At 46.9% G+C, this 16,295-nt stretch overlaps 1 protein-coding gene across 1 annotated transcript in view; it reads left to right on the plus strand.

Moving 5' to 3' along the window:
• The window catches only part of MORC1 (MORC family CW-type zinc finger 1), a 179,755-nt gene that overhangs the window by 33,992 nt on the left and 129,468 nt on the right, over nt 1-16,295 (plus strand). Inside the window, exons 4-7 of the mRNA XM_070454923.1 lie at nt 6,556-6,624; nt 11,167-11,257; nt 11,909-12,017; nt 15,801-15,960. Of these exons, the coding sequence (XP_070311024.1) occupies nt 6,585-6,624; nt 11,167-11,257; nt 11,909-12,017; nt 15,801-15,960 (400 nt within the window). The 5' untranslated portion in view covers nt 6,556-6,584. The remainder of the gene's footprint in view (nt 1-6,555; nt 6,625-11,166; nt 11,258-11,908; nt 12,018-15,800; nt 15,961-16,295) is intronic.

The raw sequence follows: 16,295 nt of genomic DNA on the forward strand, positions 1-16,295 counted from the left end.
TTTTTCTTCTAATGGAAAACCTGTAGTTATTTTGATTTTCTTTTATTTCATGAAAATCAAACCACATTCTATAGATTATTAATGCAATCTAAGTGCTCTGTGCATCAGGGACCCTGTGGGGAGCCAGGTTGAGAACAGTACACTGAGTGAAATTGTTCACTTGTTAGGGGACTCATTTATAAAATTAGATCTTCCAGGGTTTTGTGAAAGCAACAGAGTGAGTTGGAGCAGTTTGTCTGCCACGGGAAAGCTGTTTTATTTTAAAGTGAATATTAACTTGATGCATATTCATAATTAATTATGTCATTCCCAACTTATCACAGTTTTAAAGTGCATAAGTGAATGTGCAGTATGAATGTTGGAAGGCCATACAATTCAAACCAAGCATGTTTTCTTTCCTGACTTCATTCTCAGTTACCAAATATTTATTTCACTTACTAGTTTTTTTTTTCGTTAGAACACAGAAGAAGTTAGGTTTGTGATCCAGTCCTGTAGTTAACACTACCTGGAGAAACACCTGTTGGGTTAAAGCTGATCCCCAATCTGGATTCTGTCAGCTCTCCTTTAAACACTGGCTGTTGGTCACAGGCCAGAGGACGTGGTTCATGATGTGAATCCTTATCAGTATTTAAAAAGCGACTCAGTTCAATTCCGTTCTCTAAGTGCTTAAGATTTTGTGCTAGGTGGGTGCTCGTGGCCCGTGAGGAAGAGGTTTTGGTTCTGGTTCATGCGCATCTTGAAAGATTTGAGAAAACCAAGTAAATGGCACTCTCCTTCGCTTTCTGCTCCCTGGGTTCTGAGAAGTTTGAGAAATAAGAGCACTGGTCTTCACTGCTGACAGATTCTTGGAGTGTGGGGCTCTGCGTGGGAGCACGTCAGGCACCCACCCTTCCATCTGTATCCAGTTATATAAGTGAAAATGGGACAAGTGTCTCTTGGAGACACTCTAGGAGAAACTCTCAGCATGGTAGGAACACAGAGAAAGAATGCCTCTTCCTGAAGAGCCAGGGGTTGAAATATGGATGTGATTGGTGTTAGGTAGTGTGGGAAGAGAAGAATTTTCCCATCTGAGGAATAATTGTGAGAAAAAGAATGCAGGTAGACTAGTTCATTCATTTATTCAGTAACAGCTTATTGAGTGTCTGTTACGAATGAGCCAAGCAGTTTTTCTGGGTGCTGGGGACAGAGCAAGGAGCACATGTTTGCTGAAGCCTGTGCACCCGTGGAACATGCATTCTAATGAGGAGAGCTAGACAGTAAAGAAGTGGAAAAGAAAATAATATGCCAGGTCATAATAAGTGCTAAAACGAAAAAAGAAGATGGGGGATAAGAGAACAGAGAGTGATGGGAAAGATGTACCATTTTTCATGGGGTGATGAGGGAAAGTCAGTGTAAATAGGTAGTAAGCCAGCCCAGACCTGAATGACGGTGAGGGAGTGGGCCCTATATATATTTGGAGAAAAAGCATCCAGGAGACAATGACTGGGCTAGGTTGACTAGAGCTGAGAGTTAGAGCCAAATCAGATGAGCACCTTGAATACCAGACTAAGGTTATTTTCTTTCTGTAGCCAGTGGACCGTTCAGTAGTCTAGAGCAATGTCATTTGACAAATCAGAAATGTGCTCTTTTCTTTTTAAAGAAAGCTACTCCAGCGAGATTACAGGATTGTTTGTAGATGGTTTGCAGAAGTGTGAAAGGATAGCAGACAAGGGGGCGTCTGTGGGACGATCTACATAAGACTTCATGCAGATTCAAACAAAGGCAGTGGTCCTCACCGTGGAGACGGGAGAAAACATTCAAGCTGAATTTCATTCAGAGCACACATATGGTTGATAAAGGGTTGCAGGGTTGAGAAGAATTGTCTGGAATCACAGATTTCAACAAAAGTGATCAAATGATCAGAATTCACACAATATGTTCTTTTGGGGGAATACAGGAGCCCAGCGGAGCATGGTAGTGTTCACTTCACCCCACTTTCTCTAGCTCTTGGCATTATTACAAAAAATAAACAAGCATCTTGGCAGTTTGCATTGAAAGGGGCTCTTTTTTCTGTATTTAGGTTTTATGTGTTTTGTGAAAAACTGAACTTACGGTTTTTAAATTTTAAATTACCTATTCATGTTATAAAACTTTTTATTGCTGCAAACCATAATGTGGCTATCAACCTAGCAAATTGATTTTTCTTAAAAATGATGAAAAAAATAAACTAGGGCAAAGCCTTATGCACCAATAGATAGAATTGGTATCGGGGTGCAAAATTAAGCACTAGATTAGTTTTTAAATTATTTACTGAGACATGTGAATTACTTTCCAATCTTAAGTTTCCTTTAACTTTAGGGCTATAAAATCCAAACTGAATATGTTCAGACATGGCTGTTTTATCCGTCTGTGTGTACTAGTTCTAGTAAGCATGGATATGCATTCTGTACATGTTTTAGTGCTTACCACTTCTGGGCTAAGTGATGAGTATACTCAGGGCCTCCTTTTAAGAAATCACCATCCTAGTAAAGGATCTGTGGAAAATCCAGTATGCAGTTTCACTTTTATGAGTAGAAGGCCCTTAGCTTTCATCATACCTCTGAGTTATCTGAGTTCCAGAAAGTAGAAGAACCACTTGTCTGGAAGAAAAACGGATGCCTCAACAGGTGTTTGAATATACTTTGAAAAGTAGGAAACACAAGTTACAAGGAAAGCATTCATTATGGCTGCTTGATGATGTGGAAGAATTAGGAAGTCTTCCTAGAAGAAATAGTATACGAACTAGGGAATGAAAGGAAAACAGGCCTGAGCCTGGAGAATCAAGCGTGGAAAGTGTGAAGGAGCAGAACATATAGTGGCTTGAATCTGGAGAGAACATAGGACACTGATGGTGTTGCAGAAATGTTAGAGATGTTCGCGATTAAGCCCACGGTGAGTGCTTGTGTGGAGCTGGAAGAGTGCAGCACCGCCAGGGGAGAGGATGGCGAGAGATGAGCGCGGAGGGCGCATTAGGGTTCTTCAGAGGGACAGCACCATTGGTAGGTGGGCAGAGATGTCTGCCAACCCCGTTCTCTCTCTGCCCTCTCCGTCTGTCTGTCTGTCTGCCATCCGTCTCGGTCTCTCTCATTCTGATAGACGTATAGTGGAGAGAGAGGAAGAGGAGGAGGGGCATTATTTTAAGGAGTCGACTGACTTGATTATGGGGCCTGGCAGGTGTGAAATCTGCAGGGCAACCAGCAGGTTGGAAATCCAGGTGACAGTTGATGTTGCAGTCTTGAGTTATAAATCTTTAGGCAGGCCAGCAGCCTGTACGCCCAAGCAGGGTTTCTGTGCTGCAGTCTTGAGGCAGAAAATTGATGCTTCTTTGGGAAACCTCAGTCTTTGCTTTTACAACCTGTAACCAATTGGATGAGGCCAACCCACAATATAGAGGGTACCTGCTTTACTCAACAGCTGCTGCTGCTAAGTCACTTCAGTCGTGTCTGACTAGCTGACTGTAAATGTTAATTATATTCACACTTTCATAGCAACATCTTGTTGACCGAACAGCTGACACCATAGCTTAACCAGGTTGACACATAAAATTAACCATCTTAGAGAGGTGGGAGGGTCAGTTTATGAAAGACAGCTAGATTTGTTAACTGGTTTGGCTTTCATCCTGTGTGCAATGGGAAGGCATGCAAGGGTTACAAGCAGTTCAGTTCAGTCGCTCAGTCGTGTCCGACTCTTTGCGACCCCATGAACCGCAGCATGCCAGTCTTCCCTGTTCATCACCAACTCCCGAAGTCCATCGAGTCGGTGATGCCATCCAACCATCTCATCCTCTGTCATCCCCTTCTCCTCCTGCCCTCAATCTTTCCCAGCATCAGGGTCTTTTCCAGTGAGTCAGCTCTCCACATCAGTTGACCAAACTATTGGAGTTTCAGCTTCAGCATCAGTCCTTCCAATGAACACCCAGGACTGATCTCCTTTAGTCTGAACTGGTTGGATCTCCTTGCAGTCCAAGGGACTTATAGGCAGGAGAGCCGTGAAACCCGTGATCGGCTGCAGACTGGCTGCACCCTCTCATCTGTGGGAGCAAGGAGCAGAGGGGGTAGGGACTGCTGCTGGAATCCAGAAGAGACATGGTGGTTTCCTGAACCAAGGCCGTATTGTGGGGATGGAGGAAGTGGTCAGACTTGAGACACATGAGGAGGTGGAACTGAGCAGACATGTCTTTCCGTCAGGTCAGGAAGTGGAGAACTTGATCCTGAGACTTAGACGTAGGCAGCCAAAGCCTGACGGCAGAGAGATGCCGTTTGTTGAGCGGGAAGCCCCAGGAGGAGGAGGTAGTCTGATGAGGGGGAAGGTGCTGTGGTTTGCTTTGGACATGCATACTTCCCGATGGCTCAGATGGTGAGGAGTCTGCCTGCAATGCCGGAGAGCTAGGTTCGTCCCTGGGTCAGGAAGAAGATCCCCTGGAGGAGGATGTGACAGCTCACTCAGAATTCTTGCCTGGGATATCCCATGGGCAGAGGAGCCTGGCAGGCTGTAGTCCACGGGGTCGCAGAGAGTCGGACATGACCGAGTGACTAAGCGCGCACACACACCCACTCTTAACCTGTAGTAGGAATCAGTCTGAGATCCATAGTTTTAAGGGGCCGAAGTAAACAAGGCCAAGGCTCAGAGTGAGTTCTAGGGGAGGGAATACTACATTTTGAGGTGGTGATTGTCTGTAAGCCGTCATTGGAATTTATGGAACAGTTAAGCATTGTATGGGCTTCCAAGGAGGCTTAGTGGTAAAGACGCCACCTGCCAGGGCAGGTGATGCAGGCTGGATCCCTGGATCAGGAGGATCCCTTGGAGAAGGAAATGGAAACCCACTCCAGTATTCACGCCTGGGAAATCCCATGGATAGAGAAACCCAGCAGGCCCCTCTGGGGTTGCAAAGAGTCGGAAATCGCTGAGCGACTGAGCGTGCACATGTAACTCTTGGGGATTTTGGGTCTTTTCTACCATTCACCAGAGAAGCACCCTGCTTTCTTCCGTGAGAACTGTGTACCAAGAGCTGCAGAATCAGTCGTCACAGCTGCCCAGCCTGAGACTTGTATCAGGCAGTTCCCAGATCTGATAAACCTTAGGGTAATCAGGAGGAGCTTTTATTCCTAAACTCCGTCCGAGACCAGCTAGACTCCCTTTCGATGATTCACAGATGCAGCCAGGCTTGAGAGCTACTGCACTGTGCAGAGAACTCAACTGGAGTTGAATATGGAGCCTTGGTCAGGGGAGGGCTGAACAGAGCAAATTCGTAAAGAGGGTAGGAATATTCCGACACAGAAGTTGAGGTAAGCAGACCAGAAATGAGATGGTTGGGGACATCCAAAGGGTTTGTAAATAGGAAGTGAGTTGGAGGAGGGGGGATTACAAGTGGACACATGACTATAACATTATGAACCCAGAAGGCACAGGTAAGATTTTTAGGTACTTATTTATCGATTATCTTGAACATTTAAAAAATGTAGGTGAGAGGTAAGCATTGAACACAGAGTTGACTTCACTGGTGTGCTAGAAATGAATCTGTAAGGATGGAATTTGGAAATCAGCGGCTGCCTGGAGATGGGGCGGGAGTGATAGAGCATGAAAGGGTCAGAAGGGAGAGACCAGGGGCAGGAGGAGGCTCCTGGGATGATGGTCATGTTCACTACCTTGATGTGATGGTTCCCCGGATATTTACCTGTGTCAGAATGCGTCAGATCGTACATGTTAAATATGTGTAGCTTTTTTTGTGTGTAATCTATTTCTCAATAAAGTTGTTATTGAAAGAGAGAGGCTTGCTAGAGAGGCTCGCTATATCCAAATGTTGAAATTTCTTTGAGAGCCAGATTACAAACTGTGCATTGAAATTAGTCTTCATTAGTTTTAGTTACACCTTCAAAATTTTTAAATAAGAGATTATATTATGTAATTGAATGATATTTCTTCATCATCAAAGATGATTCCAAATAACTTAGGTATTTTCAAAAATATTTACATTTTCAAGAGGTAAGTATTTGCTGCCACTTTGAAGCAGCCACAAATGGCTCTCATGGGAATTAGCTACTTGGAAGAGAGCTTGATGAGTTTAATGAGAATGACCTGGATTGACTTTAAATTAGTGCTTTGGTGGAAGGGTGTCAGCATTGATCAGTTGATAGAGAGACCCTGGAGTCACACCCTGGCTCCTTTTATTCCCTCCTCCAGGGAGAAAACAGCTGAAGTTTAAAGGACCAGTCCGATTCCCAAATGGGGCTTGTCATGCGATCAGTTCAGGTCGGTCGCACAGTTGTGTCCGACTCTTTGCGACCCCATGGACTGCAGCATGCATGCTGTATATGTAGTTTATTAACATGTTTTAAGTCAGTTTAAAGTCTTTTTGTTGCATGATTGTTTTCCCGCTGCAGTTTCTCAGGAAACTATAGCCAAGATGACTTTCTGAGCTTCTTCCTTGTGCCATAAGTGACTGCATTTGGGGAGGACAGATAATTATGTGAGCAGCATGCCTTCCTGATGAACAAATTAAGCCCACTATTTATTAGTAATAACTGCTTTGCCTTACAGTGGATAATGAAGAACTGCAGGGTGGATTCATGTTGTGCTTCCTGGATGATGGATGTGGTATGAGTCCTGGTAAGTTAATTATCTAGATTCCTACCTGCCTGTTAGAACAAACAGTCTGAAAACCCATAAAATAAATAAGAATAAATTGAGCTATCTATATAAAAACAGGTATGGAGCTATTAGGGAAAATAAACCCCAGACTTATTGTTGAGCTTTTTAGGCTTAAGTGTTCCCGCTGACAGTAAATTCATTGTAACCATCTGAAGCAAGACCAAAAGTGAGCGTAAATCAGTGTTGCTGGAAAAATGACAGACACGAGGTACAGATTTCTCATAAGGAAGAGCATCTGGGAGCGGATGAACCGAACAGTAACTGGATGGACTCTGAGATTATTAGAGCACCCTCTGCGGGTACAACTCGGAAGAGACCTGCCGAGGCAGTCTGAAGTGGCTTTCACCGTTTAAAATTTTCAGCTTAACCTTGAGGTGTAGGGGTCACCCTTCCTTGTTTTTAGTGGTTTGTGCTTCTTCCCTGCGTGTTCAAAGGTTTAGTTGCTTCAACTGAATGTTCTCATCACAGTGAAAGTATCCGCCATGCACTGCATGATTTATCTTTGTATCTTCAAGGCTAGTGAAAGGCAGCACATAGTAGGTGCAAATTACTGTTTGCTGTGGAATTGAGATAGCATTCCTTTAGGGAAAGGCTTTTCATGAATTGAGGTACCTTATCCTTGAACTCTTTATTTTATCATTTATTTTATCTTTCACGGTGCTGGGTCGCTGTCGCTGCGTGCCAGCGTCCCCTAGGTGTGGCAAGTGGGGGGGTGGTGAGCGGGCTGGCGGTGCGCGGGCTGGCGGTGAGCGGGCTGGCGGTGTGCGGGCTGGCGGTGAGCGGGCTGGCGGTGAGCGGGCTGGCGCTGTGCGGGCTGGCGGTGCGCGGGCTGGCGGTGCGCGGGCTGGCGGTGAGCGGGCTGGCGGTGTGCGGGCTGGCGGTGAGCGGGCTGGCGCTGTGCGGGCTGGCGGTGAGCGGGCTGGCGGTGTGAGGGCTGGCGGTGTGCGGGCTGGCGGTGTGCGGGCTGGCGGTGTGAGGGCTGGCGGTGAGCGGGCTGGCGGTGAGCGGGCTGGCGGTGTGAGGGCTGGCGGTGAGCGGGCTGGCGGTGAGCGGGCTGGCGGTGAGCGGGCTGGCGGTGTGAGGGCTGGCGGTGTGCGGGCTGGCGGTGAGCGGGCTGGCGGTGTGCGGGCTGGCGGTGAGCGGGCTGGCGGTGTGCGGGCTGGCGGTGTGCGGGCTGGCGGTGTGAGGGCTGGCGGGGAGCGGGCTGGCGGTGTGAGGGCTGGCGGTGTGCGGGCTGGCGGTGTGAGGGCTGGCGGTGTGCGGGCTGGCGGTGTGAGGGCTGGCGGTGTGCGGGCTGGCGGTGAGCGGGCTGGCGGTGTGCGGGCTGGCGGTGTGCGGGCTGGCGGTGTGAGGGCTGGCGGGGAGCGGGCTGGCGGTGTGAGGGCTGGCGGTGTGCGGGCTGGCGGTGTGAGGGCTGGCGGTGAGCGGGCTGGCGGTGTGCGGGCTGGCGGTGAGCGGGCTGGCGGTGTGCGGGCTGGCGGTGTGAGGGCTGGCGGGGAGCGGGCTGGCGGTGTGCGGGCTGGCGGTGTGCGGGCTGGCGGTGTGAGGGCTGGCGGGGAGCGGGCTGGCGGTGTGCGGGCTGGCGGTGTGCGGGCTGGCGGTGTGAGGGCTGGCGGGGAGCGGGCTGGCGGTGTGCGGGCTGGCGGTGTGAGGGCTGGCGGTGAGCGGGCTGGCGGTGTGCGGGCTGGCGGTGTGAGGGCTGGCGGTGTGCGGGCTGGCGGTGTGCGGGCTGGCGGTGTGAGGGCTGGCGGTGAGCGGGCTGGCGGTGTGAGGGCTGGCGGTGTGCGGGCTGGCGGTGAGCGGGCTGGCGGTGAGCGGGCTGGCGGTGAGCGGGCTGGCGGTGTGCGGGCTGGCGGTGAGCGGGCTGGCGGTGTGCGGGCTGGCGGGGAGCGGGCTGGCGGTGAGCGGGCTGGCGGTGTGCGGGCTGGCGGTGTGCGGGCTGGCGGTGTGCGGGCTGGCGGTGAGCGGGCTGGCGGTGAGCGGGCTGGCGGTGCGCGGGCTGGCGGTGAGCGGGCTGGCGGTGAGCGGGCTGGCTCGTTGCGGCGGCCTTTCTTGTTGAAGGCACAGACTCTAGGGTGAGCAGGCTCAGCAGTTACGGCGGTAACTCAGTAGTAGCTGCCCGAAAGCATGTGGGATCTTCCTGGACTAGGGAATGAATCCATGTTCCCTGATTTCGCAGGAAGATTCTTAACCACTAGACCACCAGGGAAGTCCTCCTAGAATTCTTATAACAGTTGTGTATATCCCACAAGCCAGATTTAACAAACGGTGAGGGAGTTTAAATAACATGGAAGTGTTCTGGTCAGTTCCACACCAGAGGAAAGAATGATCGTCAGTGCTAATAGAAGCTCAGAATAAAAACTAAAGCAATTATATTCAAGTCTCGGAAGACCCCCTTGGTCTAAATAGTCAGACTATGTGTGATATATTCTAAGGCAGTTCTTTAAAAAAAGAAGCAACTCCTTTACATGGGTCCAAAAACAAAATAATCAAAACACAGACAAGTGGCAAATATTGAACTCTTTAGAAGAAATCCACACTTCAGTTGACAGATACAGTTATATTTTAAGAAGGGTCACTAGTATTGAGAGCAATTCTTTATTAACACTGGAATTCAAGTGTTAACCAAAAATAGAGTCTATCAGTTGTCCAAGCTGAGTTGGATCAAGCTCAACCTTTTGGAAGAGGTGATGTCCAAACTCTTTTCACTTCCAGCCTTGCTCCATTATAGAGCATTCCTCACACAGCAATCCTGAGCAGACTTTTTTCTTCTCATAGAGCATAGTGATGCCCTTGATTAAAGCCCTCAGTCATTTCTCGTTACTTCTGAATAGAATTCGTACTCCCCAATGCTGTCCGTTTATTGCATTGCTCGGCCTCTGTCCACCTCTTTGACCTTTTCTCGTGCCTTGCTCTCCCTTGCTTTTGGCACCCCAGCCACGCCTGGCTGGCCCTCCATTGTTTGAACCTCAAGTCAGAGGACACCTTATGAAGGAGGCCTTTCCTGAGCATTCTGTCTGCAAACTGCGTTCTTGTTAATTCCCTGTAACGTTCTCCTGGTTTTGTTTCCTTCACTTAGTACTCTCCGAAAGGATCTCGTTTGTCCGCTTTTTTCTCATTCCATGACATAAAGTTATTGAGGACAGGGGTCATGTCTGTCCTGTTCAGTGTTCTGTTCATGTGCTCAGATCTCTGCCCACCGTACACAAGAGTCTGTGTGGTAGGTGATAAAAACCGTAGGATTTGGTCTTCTACAACTCTGGGTTATAGTTCTGGGGGCACCATTTATCAGTGTGACCTTGGGAAGGTTACATAAACTCCTGAAACTTAGATTTCCTCATCTGTAACATGCAGATCATATCTTCCTTGTAGACTTGTTGTAAATATTAAATAGGTGATGCAGATAAAGCATACGCTGTCCGCCCTGGCATATGCTGAACGACCAGTAAGGGGTAGCTGGAAGTGTCCTCATTGATCCGCCCTTAATAAGAGCATGTGATGAATGTCCAGTTAGCTTCACACAAGCGGAGTGGCTTTACACAGCCGTGACACGGCACCATAGCAGGTCTGCACCCAGCCTGACACAGGGTCCTCAGGACAGATCTGGGGCATGTATTCAGGGCGTGTAGCCCAATTGGGAGACCCATTTCTGTCTTTTCCTTTCCCTGGGAGCATGCCTGTTTCTTAGAGGTATGTATGTTTTGAAGTTAAGAGGATTCTTCCAGAATTCCAGAATGCCTGGAGAGATCAGGAGAAGAACTCTCAAAGTCAGAAATAGATATCTCTTCTTCCCCAGTTAGCCGCCTCACATGGGGCTGGATAAGGGCCAAAACCATGGAAAAATTACTAGTGGTACAAATAATTATAGCATCTTTAATTTTTAGCATTTATCAAATGGCATGTATTGTTTTCAGGGTTGACACATCATCTCATTTGTTCCTTTTATCTTTGTCAACAACTCGGTGATGTGTTAATAGCTCCCATTTAGGGTCAAGGAAATTAAGGCTCTACTTCCCAGGGTCACACAGTTAGGTCTCTCTGACCTCTTGTCAGTACATTGCTCTTAAGATCCTGGTCAGAGATTATGCAGTCCTCTTCCCTGGAGAGTCCCATGGACGGACAAGCCTGGTAGGCTGCAGTCAGTCCATGGGCTCGCAAAGAGTCAGACATGACCGAGTGATTTCACTTTCACTTTTCACTTTCATGCATTGGACAGGCAAATGGCAACCCACTCCAGTGTTCTTGCCTTGAGGATCCCAGGGACGGGGGAGCCTGGTGGGCTGCTGTCTGTGGGGTCGCACAGAGTCGGACACGACTGAAGCGACTCAGCAGCAGCAGCAGCAGCAGAGATTATGGATCCTGACAAGGATCATTTTCTCTGCGCTCACGCAAGAAGTATGGATCTGCCTTAATATACGTGTGACATCTTGACAACTGGATCTCTGACCAACGTGAAGACTCCTATGACCTAACCACTTATATTGTCTTTGTCAATTGTAGAGGAAGCATCAGATATCATTTACTTTGGAACATCCAGGAAACGGTTATCAACCTTGAAGTTTATTGGGCAATATGGCAATGGCCTTAAAAGGTGAGGACTTCTTTCTTATAATGTAAGTATTATTGATCTTGATTATCAGGAATGATACTTGGTTAAAGGAAGTCTTACTGAGAATGATCCACGTTTGAAAAACTTAAAAAAGAATATAAACCTAAGAGTCCTACCTTGCTTTATAATTTCCATGCTCAAACTGACTTAAATCTTTACAGCGTTTTAAAAATTTAATTCGCGAATAGAGGATGGATCTTGTTTTCAGAGATTGGGGAAGTAGCTTCCGTGTACCGTAGAGCTTCATCGCATTTCTGTGTTTGCTTCTTGATGCATGTCTTTGCATTGGTGTTATGTGTCCAGAGCTTATGTGATTAGTCTGCTCGATGAAAAGTGAGGACATGAGGCCACGCCACCTGTGTGGCACCTGCCACATGATCCTTCTTTGCTGCAGCCCTGGACAGCACCTTATCTCAGCAGTCATATCTTAAGTGAGACTGCGGGGCTGGATTAGTTCAAACGCTGCTCTGTTTTGAGAAATCAAACAAACAAAGAAATTATTCTTGTACTCCCTTGGTGAAGAGTCAGCAAAACAGTGGCGTTATTTCAGTGAATAGAGCAATATTGTGCTCCCCTGTCCCTTCTGTCTAATGTTTGAGATGTAAACCTTTATATTCTTCATTTTTAATATAGTGGATCCATGAGGATTGGAAAAGACTTTATTCTTTTTACAAAGAAAGAAGAAACGATGACCTGCGTGTTTTTTTCTCAGACATTCTGTGAAAGAGAGGGTCTGAGTGAGGTAAGGGCTGAGCGTCTCCTTTGCTTTCCTTGGCAGTGAAGTTATTTTAATTTACCATTTCAGGACGTGAGGTCTATCATGGGTGCTTTCCTGTTACGATTTAGAAACTGAGGAACACATCTGGGAAATAGAGAGTAGCTGACCATTTTGGGGTCATTGGAGGCCTGTCCTATTGATCTTTTTTTGAGTAGTTTTTCTAATCCTAGCCTATTTTCAGAACATTATTTTTACTATCCTTGTACACATATCTTCCAGAATAAGAGGCTCCCTTTGGCGCTGTGAGCTTTTTGGAAGAAGCCTGCAAAACATTTCCACCACCTATCCATAAATAGGTTATCACTTTTAAAGTAAATAGAATATTGAATACAGAAGACTTGGAAAACAACATCTGAAGAAACTGAATGCAAAATACATTTTAAAATATTACTCTCTTGACCATAATTTTAACTCCCTTTTCTGGCCCAGAGACATTTTATTAATTTGCAGTGTTTGAGTTTTAGCATTATGAACATCAGTTGTAATTCAGTATAACAAATAACACGTTGAGTCACTGCTCTCTGCCCAGCGCTGGATATTCCCTGTGGAAGGTAGAAAACAAGAAGACCTGCTGACTGTCAGAGTGTTTCAGTTTAGTCACAGAATCAAGCAGACATGGATGAACTGGGTGAATAACAAAATGAAGGTGTTTAAAAAGCATGCTGTTAAATGAGTGGGTATTCCTGCTACTAGTAAATTGTCTAAAGCAGGATATGGATGAAGAGACTAGAGAGCCTTGAGTGAGAGTTTATGGGGAAAAGACCATTTGCATCTGGAAAGTGGTGCATCTGGGCTGGTGAGAAATGGCACGTGGCATTTCTGAGATGCCTGTGGGGTTTGGGGGGTTGTATGAAAGTGTAGGGCTGTCCAGCAGGAGCCCAGCATGCCTGCTGGCGGAGCTGGAGTCTGGCTAGTTAATAGGAATAGTCTAGAAGCAACAGAGAGTAGCTGAGTGGGATTCTGACGTGAGGAAAAGCAATGCTTTAAGCATTTGTGTTGTACTTTATGTATGTAAAGGACATAGGAAATTGGGCCAAAGCTGTGATTATAGCTTTCCTAAAATGAGCCATTTCCTTTTCTCTTTTTTAAAAAAATAAAACCAGCGACCTTCTCTTTCCCACTTATATAGTGGCAATGACTTTCAGCAATGTTCAGTTAAGTCGCTCAGTCATGTCTGACTCTTTGCCACCCCATGGACTGTAGCATGCCAGGCTTTCCTGTCCATCACCAACTCTTGGAGCCTGCTCAAACTCATGTCCATCGAGTTGGTGATGCCATCCAGCCATCCCATCCTCTTTGTTCCCCTTCTCCTCCTACCTTCCATCTTTCCCAGCATCAGGGAAAGATGCTGGGAATCTCATTTCTTTTCCCAATGAGTCAGTTCTTTGCATCAGGTGGCCAGAGTATTGGAGTTTCAGCTTCAACATCAGTCCTTCCAATGAACACTCAGGACTGATTTCCTTTAGGATGGACTGGTTGGATCTCCTTGCAATCCAAGGAACTCTCAAGAGTCTTCTCCAACACCACAGTTCAAAAGCATCAATTCTTCTGTGCTCAGCTTTCTTTATATCCCATCTCTCACATCCATACATGACCACTGGAAAAACCATAGCCTTGACTAGACAGACCTTTGTTGACAAAGTAATGTCTCTGCTTTTTAATATGCTGTCTAGGTTGGTCATAACTTTCCTTCCAAGGAGCAAGCATCTTTTAATTTCATGGCTGCAGTCTCCATCTGCAGTGATTTTGGAGCCCCCCAAAATAAAGTCAGCCACTGTTTCCACTGTTTCCCCATCTATTTGCCATGAAGTGATGGGACCAGATGCCATGGTCTTAATTTTCTGAATGTTGAGCTTTAAGCCAACTTTTTCACTCTCCTCTTTCACTTTCATCAAGAGGCTTTTCAGTTTCTCTTCACTTTCTGCCATAAGGGTGGTGTCATCTGCATACCTGAGGTTATTGATATTTCTCCTGGCAATCTTGATTCCAGCTTGTGCTTCATCCAGCCCAGTGTTTCTCATGATGCACTCTGCATATAAGTTAAATAAGCAGGGTGACAGTATACCGCCTTGATGTACTCCTTTTCCTATTTGTAACCAGTCTGTTGTCCCATGTCCAGTTCTAACTGTTGCTTCCTGACCTGCATACAGGTTTCTCAAGAGGCAGGTCAAGTGGTCTGGTATTCCCATCTTTCAGAATTTTCCACAGTTTATTGTGATCCACACAGTCAAAAGCTTAGGCATAGTCAATAAAGCAGAAATAGCTGTTTTTCTGGAACTCTTTCCCTTTTTTGATGATCCAGCATATGTTGGCAATTTGATCTCTGGTTCCTCTGCCTTTTCTAAAACCAGCTTGAACATCTGGAAGTTCACGGTTCACGTATTGCTGAAGCCTGGCTTGGAGAATTTTTAGCATATCTTTACTGGTGTGTGAGATGAGTGCAATTGTGCAGTAGTTTGAGTATTCTTTGGCATTGCCTTTCTGTGGGATTGGAATGAAAACTGACCTTTTCCGGTCCTGTGGCCACTGCTGAGTTTTCCAGATTTTAAGATTAGTCCAATAAAATGCCAATTGAAAGCTCTGAGAGTGTGGGTCGGGCTTGGCAGTCATGCAGGTTGCAATAATACATACTGGGCTGTTTTATTGAGAAATCTTCCATGTAATTTTCCTTATGTCTTTCCCTCTGGGCTGGTCAGATATCTCAGACAAGACTCCTACAGTCTTCTACCTGAAGTCCTAGCTGGCAGAACCTGGGAGCCAAATGAGAGGAGAGATCTGCAGTTCTCAGCATCCGATATGAGTACTTTCATTGAATCCCTGTAATCTCAGTAAGGGTTTCCCTGGTAGCTCAGCTGGTAAAGAATCCACCTGCAATGCAGGAGACCCCGGTTCGATTCCTGGGAGGAGGCATAGGCTGCCCACTCTAGTATTCACAGGCTTCCCTGGTAGCTCAGAAGGTAAAGAATCTGCCCGCAATGCAGGAGACCTAGGTTCTATCCCTGGGTTGAGAAGATCCCCTGGAGGAGGGCATGGCCGCTCACTCCAGTATTCTTGCCTGGGGAATCCCCAGGCGAGGGACGCAGGAGCCTGGCGGGCTGCAGTCCGTGGGGTCCCAAAATGTCAGACACGAGGGGGTGGCTAAGCACACAGTCTCAGCGCGGGCACCTGCCGACTGTGCCTGACACATCCGCTAACCCAGACATGCTCTGTCTACTATTTCCCCAGAGAGTGCGCATCCAGGCCCGGTGGAGGAGGCGAGGAGCTGATGCAGGTGGGGAGCAGGGCTGCTGGCCGCTCTCTCCTCCTGCTACCCCCGCCTCGAGAGCTGGCTCATGCCAGCGGTCTCTGAGACTTTGAGGGAGCTCTGAGCTGTAAATCAGCCTGCTGCTTCTCATTTCTGGCCTGGGCTTCGGATTGGTTACTTGGATATGCTGTCTTACTTTTCAGCTTCTGAAATGCTGATTCTGTTGTTCCCTCTGCCATTTGACGCGTAATTCTGTAGGGGTCGAGGTAGATTCCACCAGTCACCATGTCTGTAGTGGAACATTACAGAATAAAACTCTTAAGTAAACATTCTTGTTTTGTGCCCCTTCCTTATCAAACTAGAATTCTGGGGGCAAGTACACTCTTCACTTAGTGTTATATCATTTGGCTGGATGGTAAATGGGCTGAATTAGGGTCAGACCAAAAAATGATGGTTTTTATTTGTGTATTTCATAGTAAATTGATGTGTTTATTTTTTAATAGGTTGTGGTTCCAATACCTTCATGGTTAACAGGGACCAGACAATCTGTCACAGATGATCCTCAAAAATTCTCAACAGAATTGTCTATTATTTATAAATATTCTCCATTTAAAACTGAAGCTGAATTGATGCAGCAGTTTAATGTGATCTACGGCAAATGTGGTAAGATCATCACAACCCTGAAATTTTAATGTGGAAGTGTTTGTTTTCAGTATCATACAAAAGACTGTAAATATGATTTCACACTTGGTGCTATTTAAAATGCCATGTGGAATCTCATATGGGGCAGTTATTCATTTTATTTATGTACATTTTGTCTTAGAGAATCCAAAGAGGAATAACTGTTAAGTCACTGGCGCTGAGAAATGCCTGTCCTTGTAGGAGCCTGGTGAAGCCAGGGCAGGAGAGGTTGACGCCGGCTGTGCTCGTGGGGAGCCCAGTCTCTGTGCCACAGTCTCTGTGCCAGAGACGACCTCTCCCCATCGCCCTGTGTCGGG

This window comes from Odocoileus virginianus, chromosome 25, assembly GCF_023699985.2.
Source record: "Odocoileus virginianus isolate 20LAN1187 ecotype Illinois chromosome 25, Ovbor_1.2, whole genome shotgun sequence".
In the NCBI taxonomy this organism is placed as follows: Eukaryota; Metazoa; Chordata; class Mammalia; order Artiodactyla; family Cervidae; genus Odocoileus; species Odocoileus virginianus.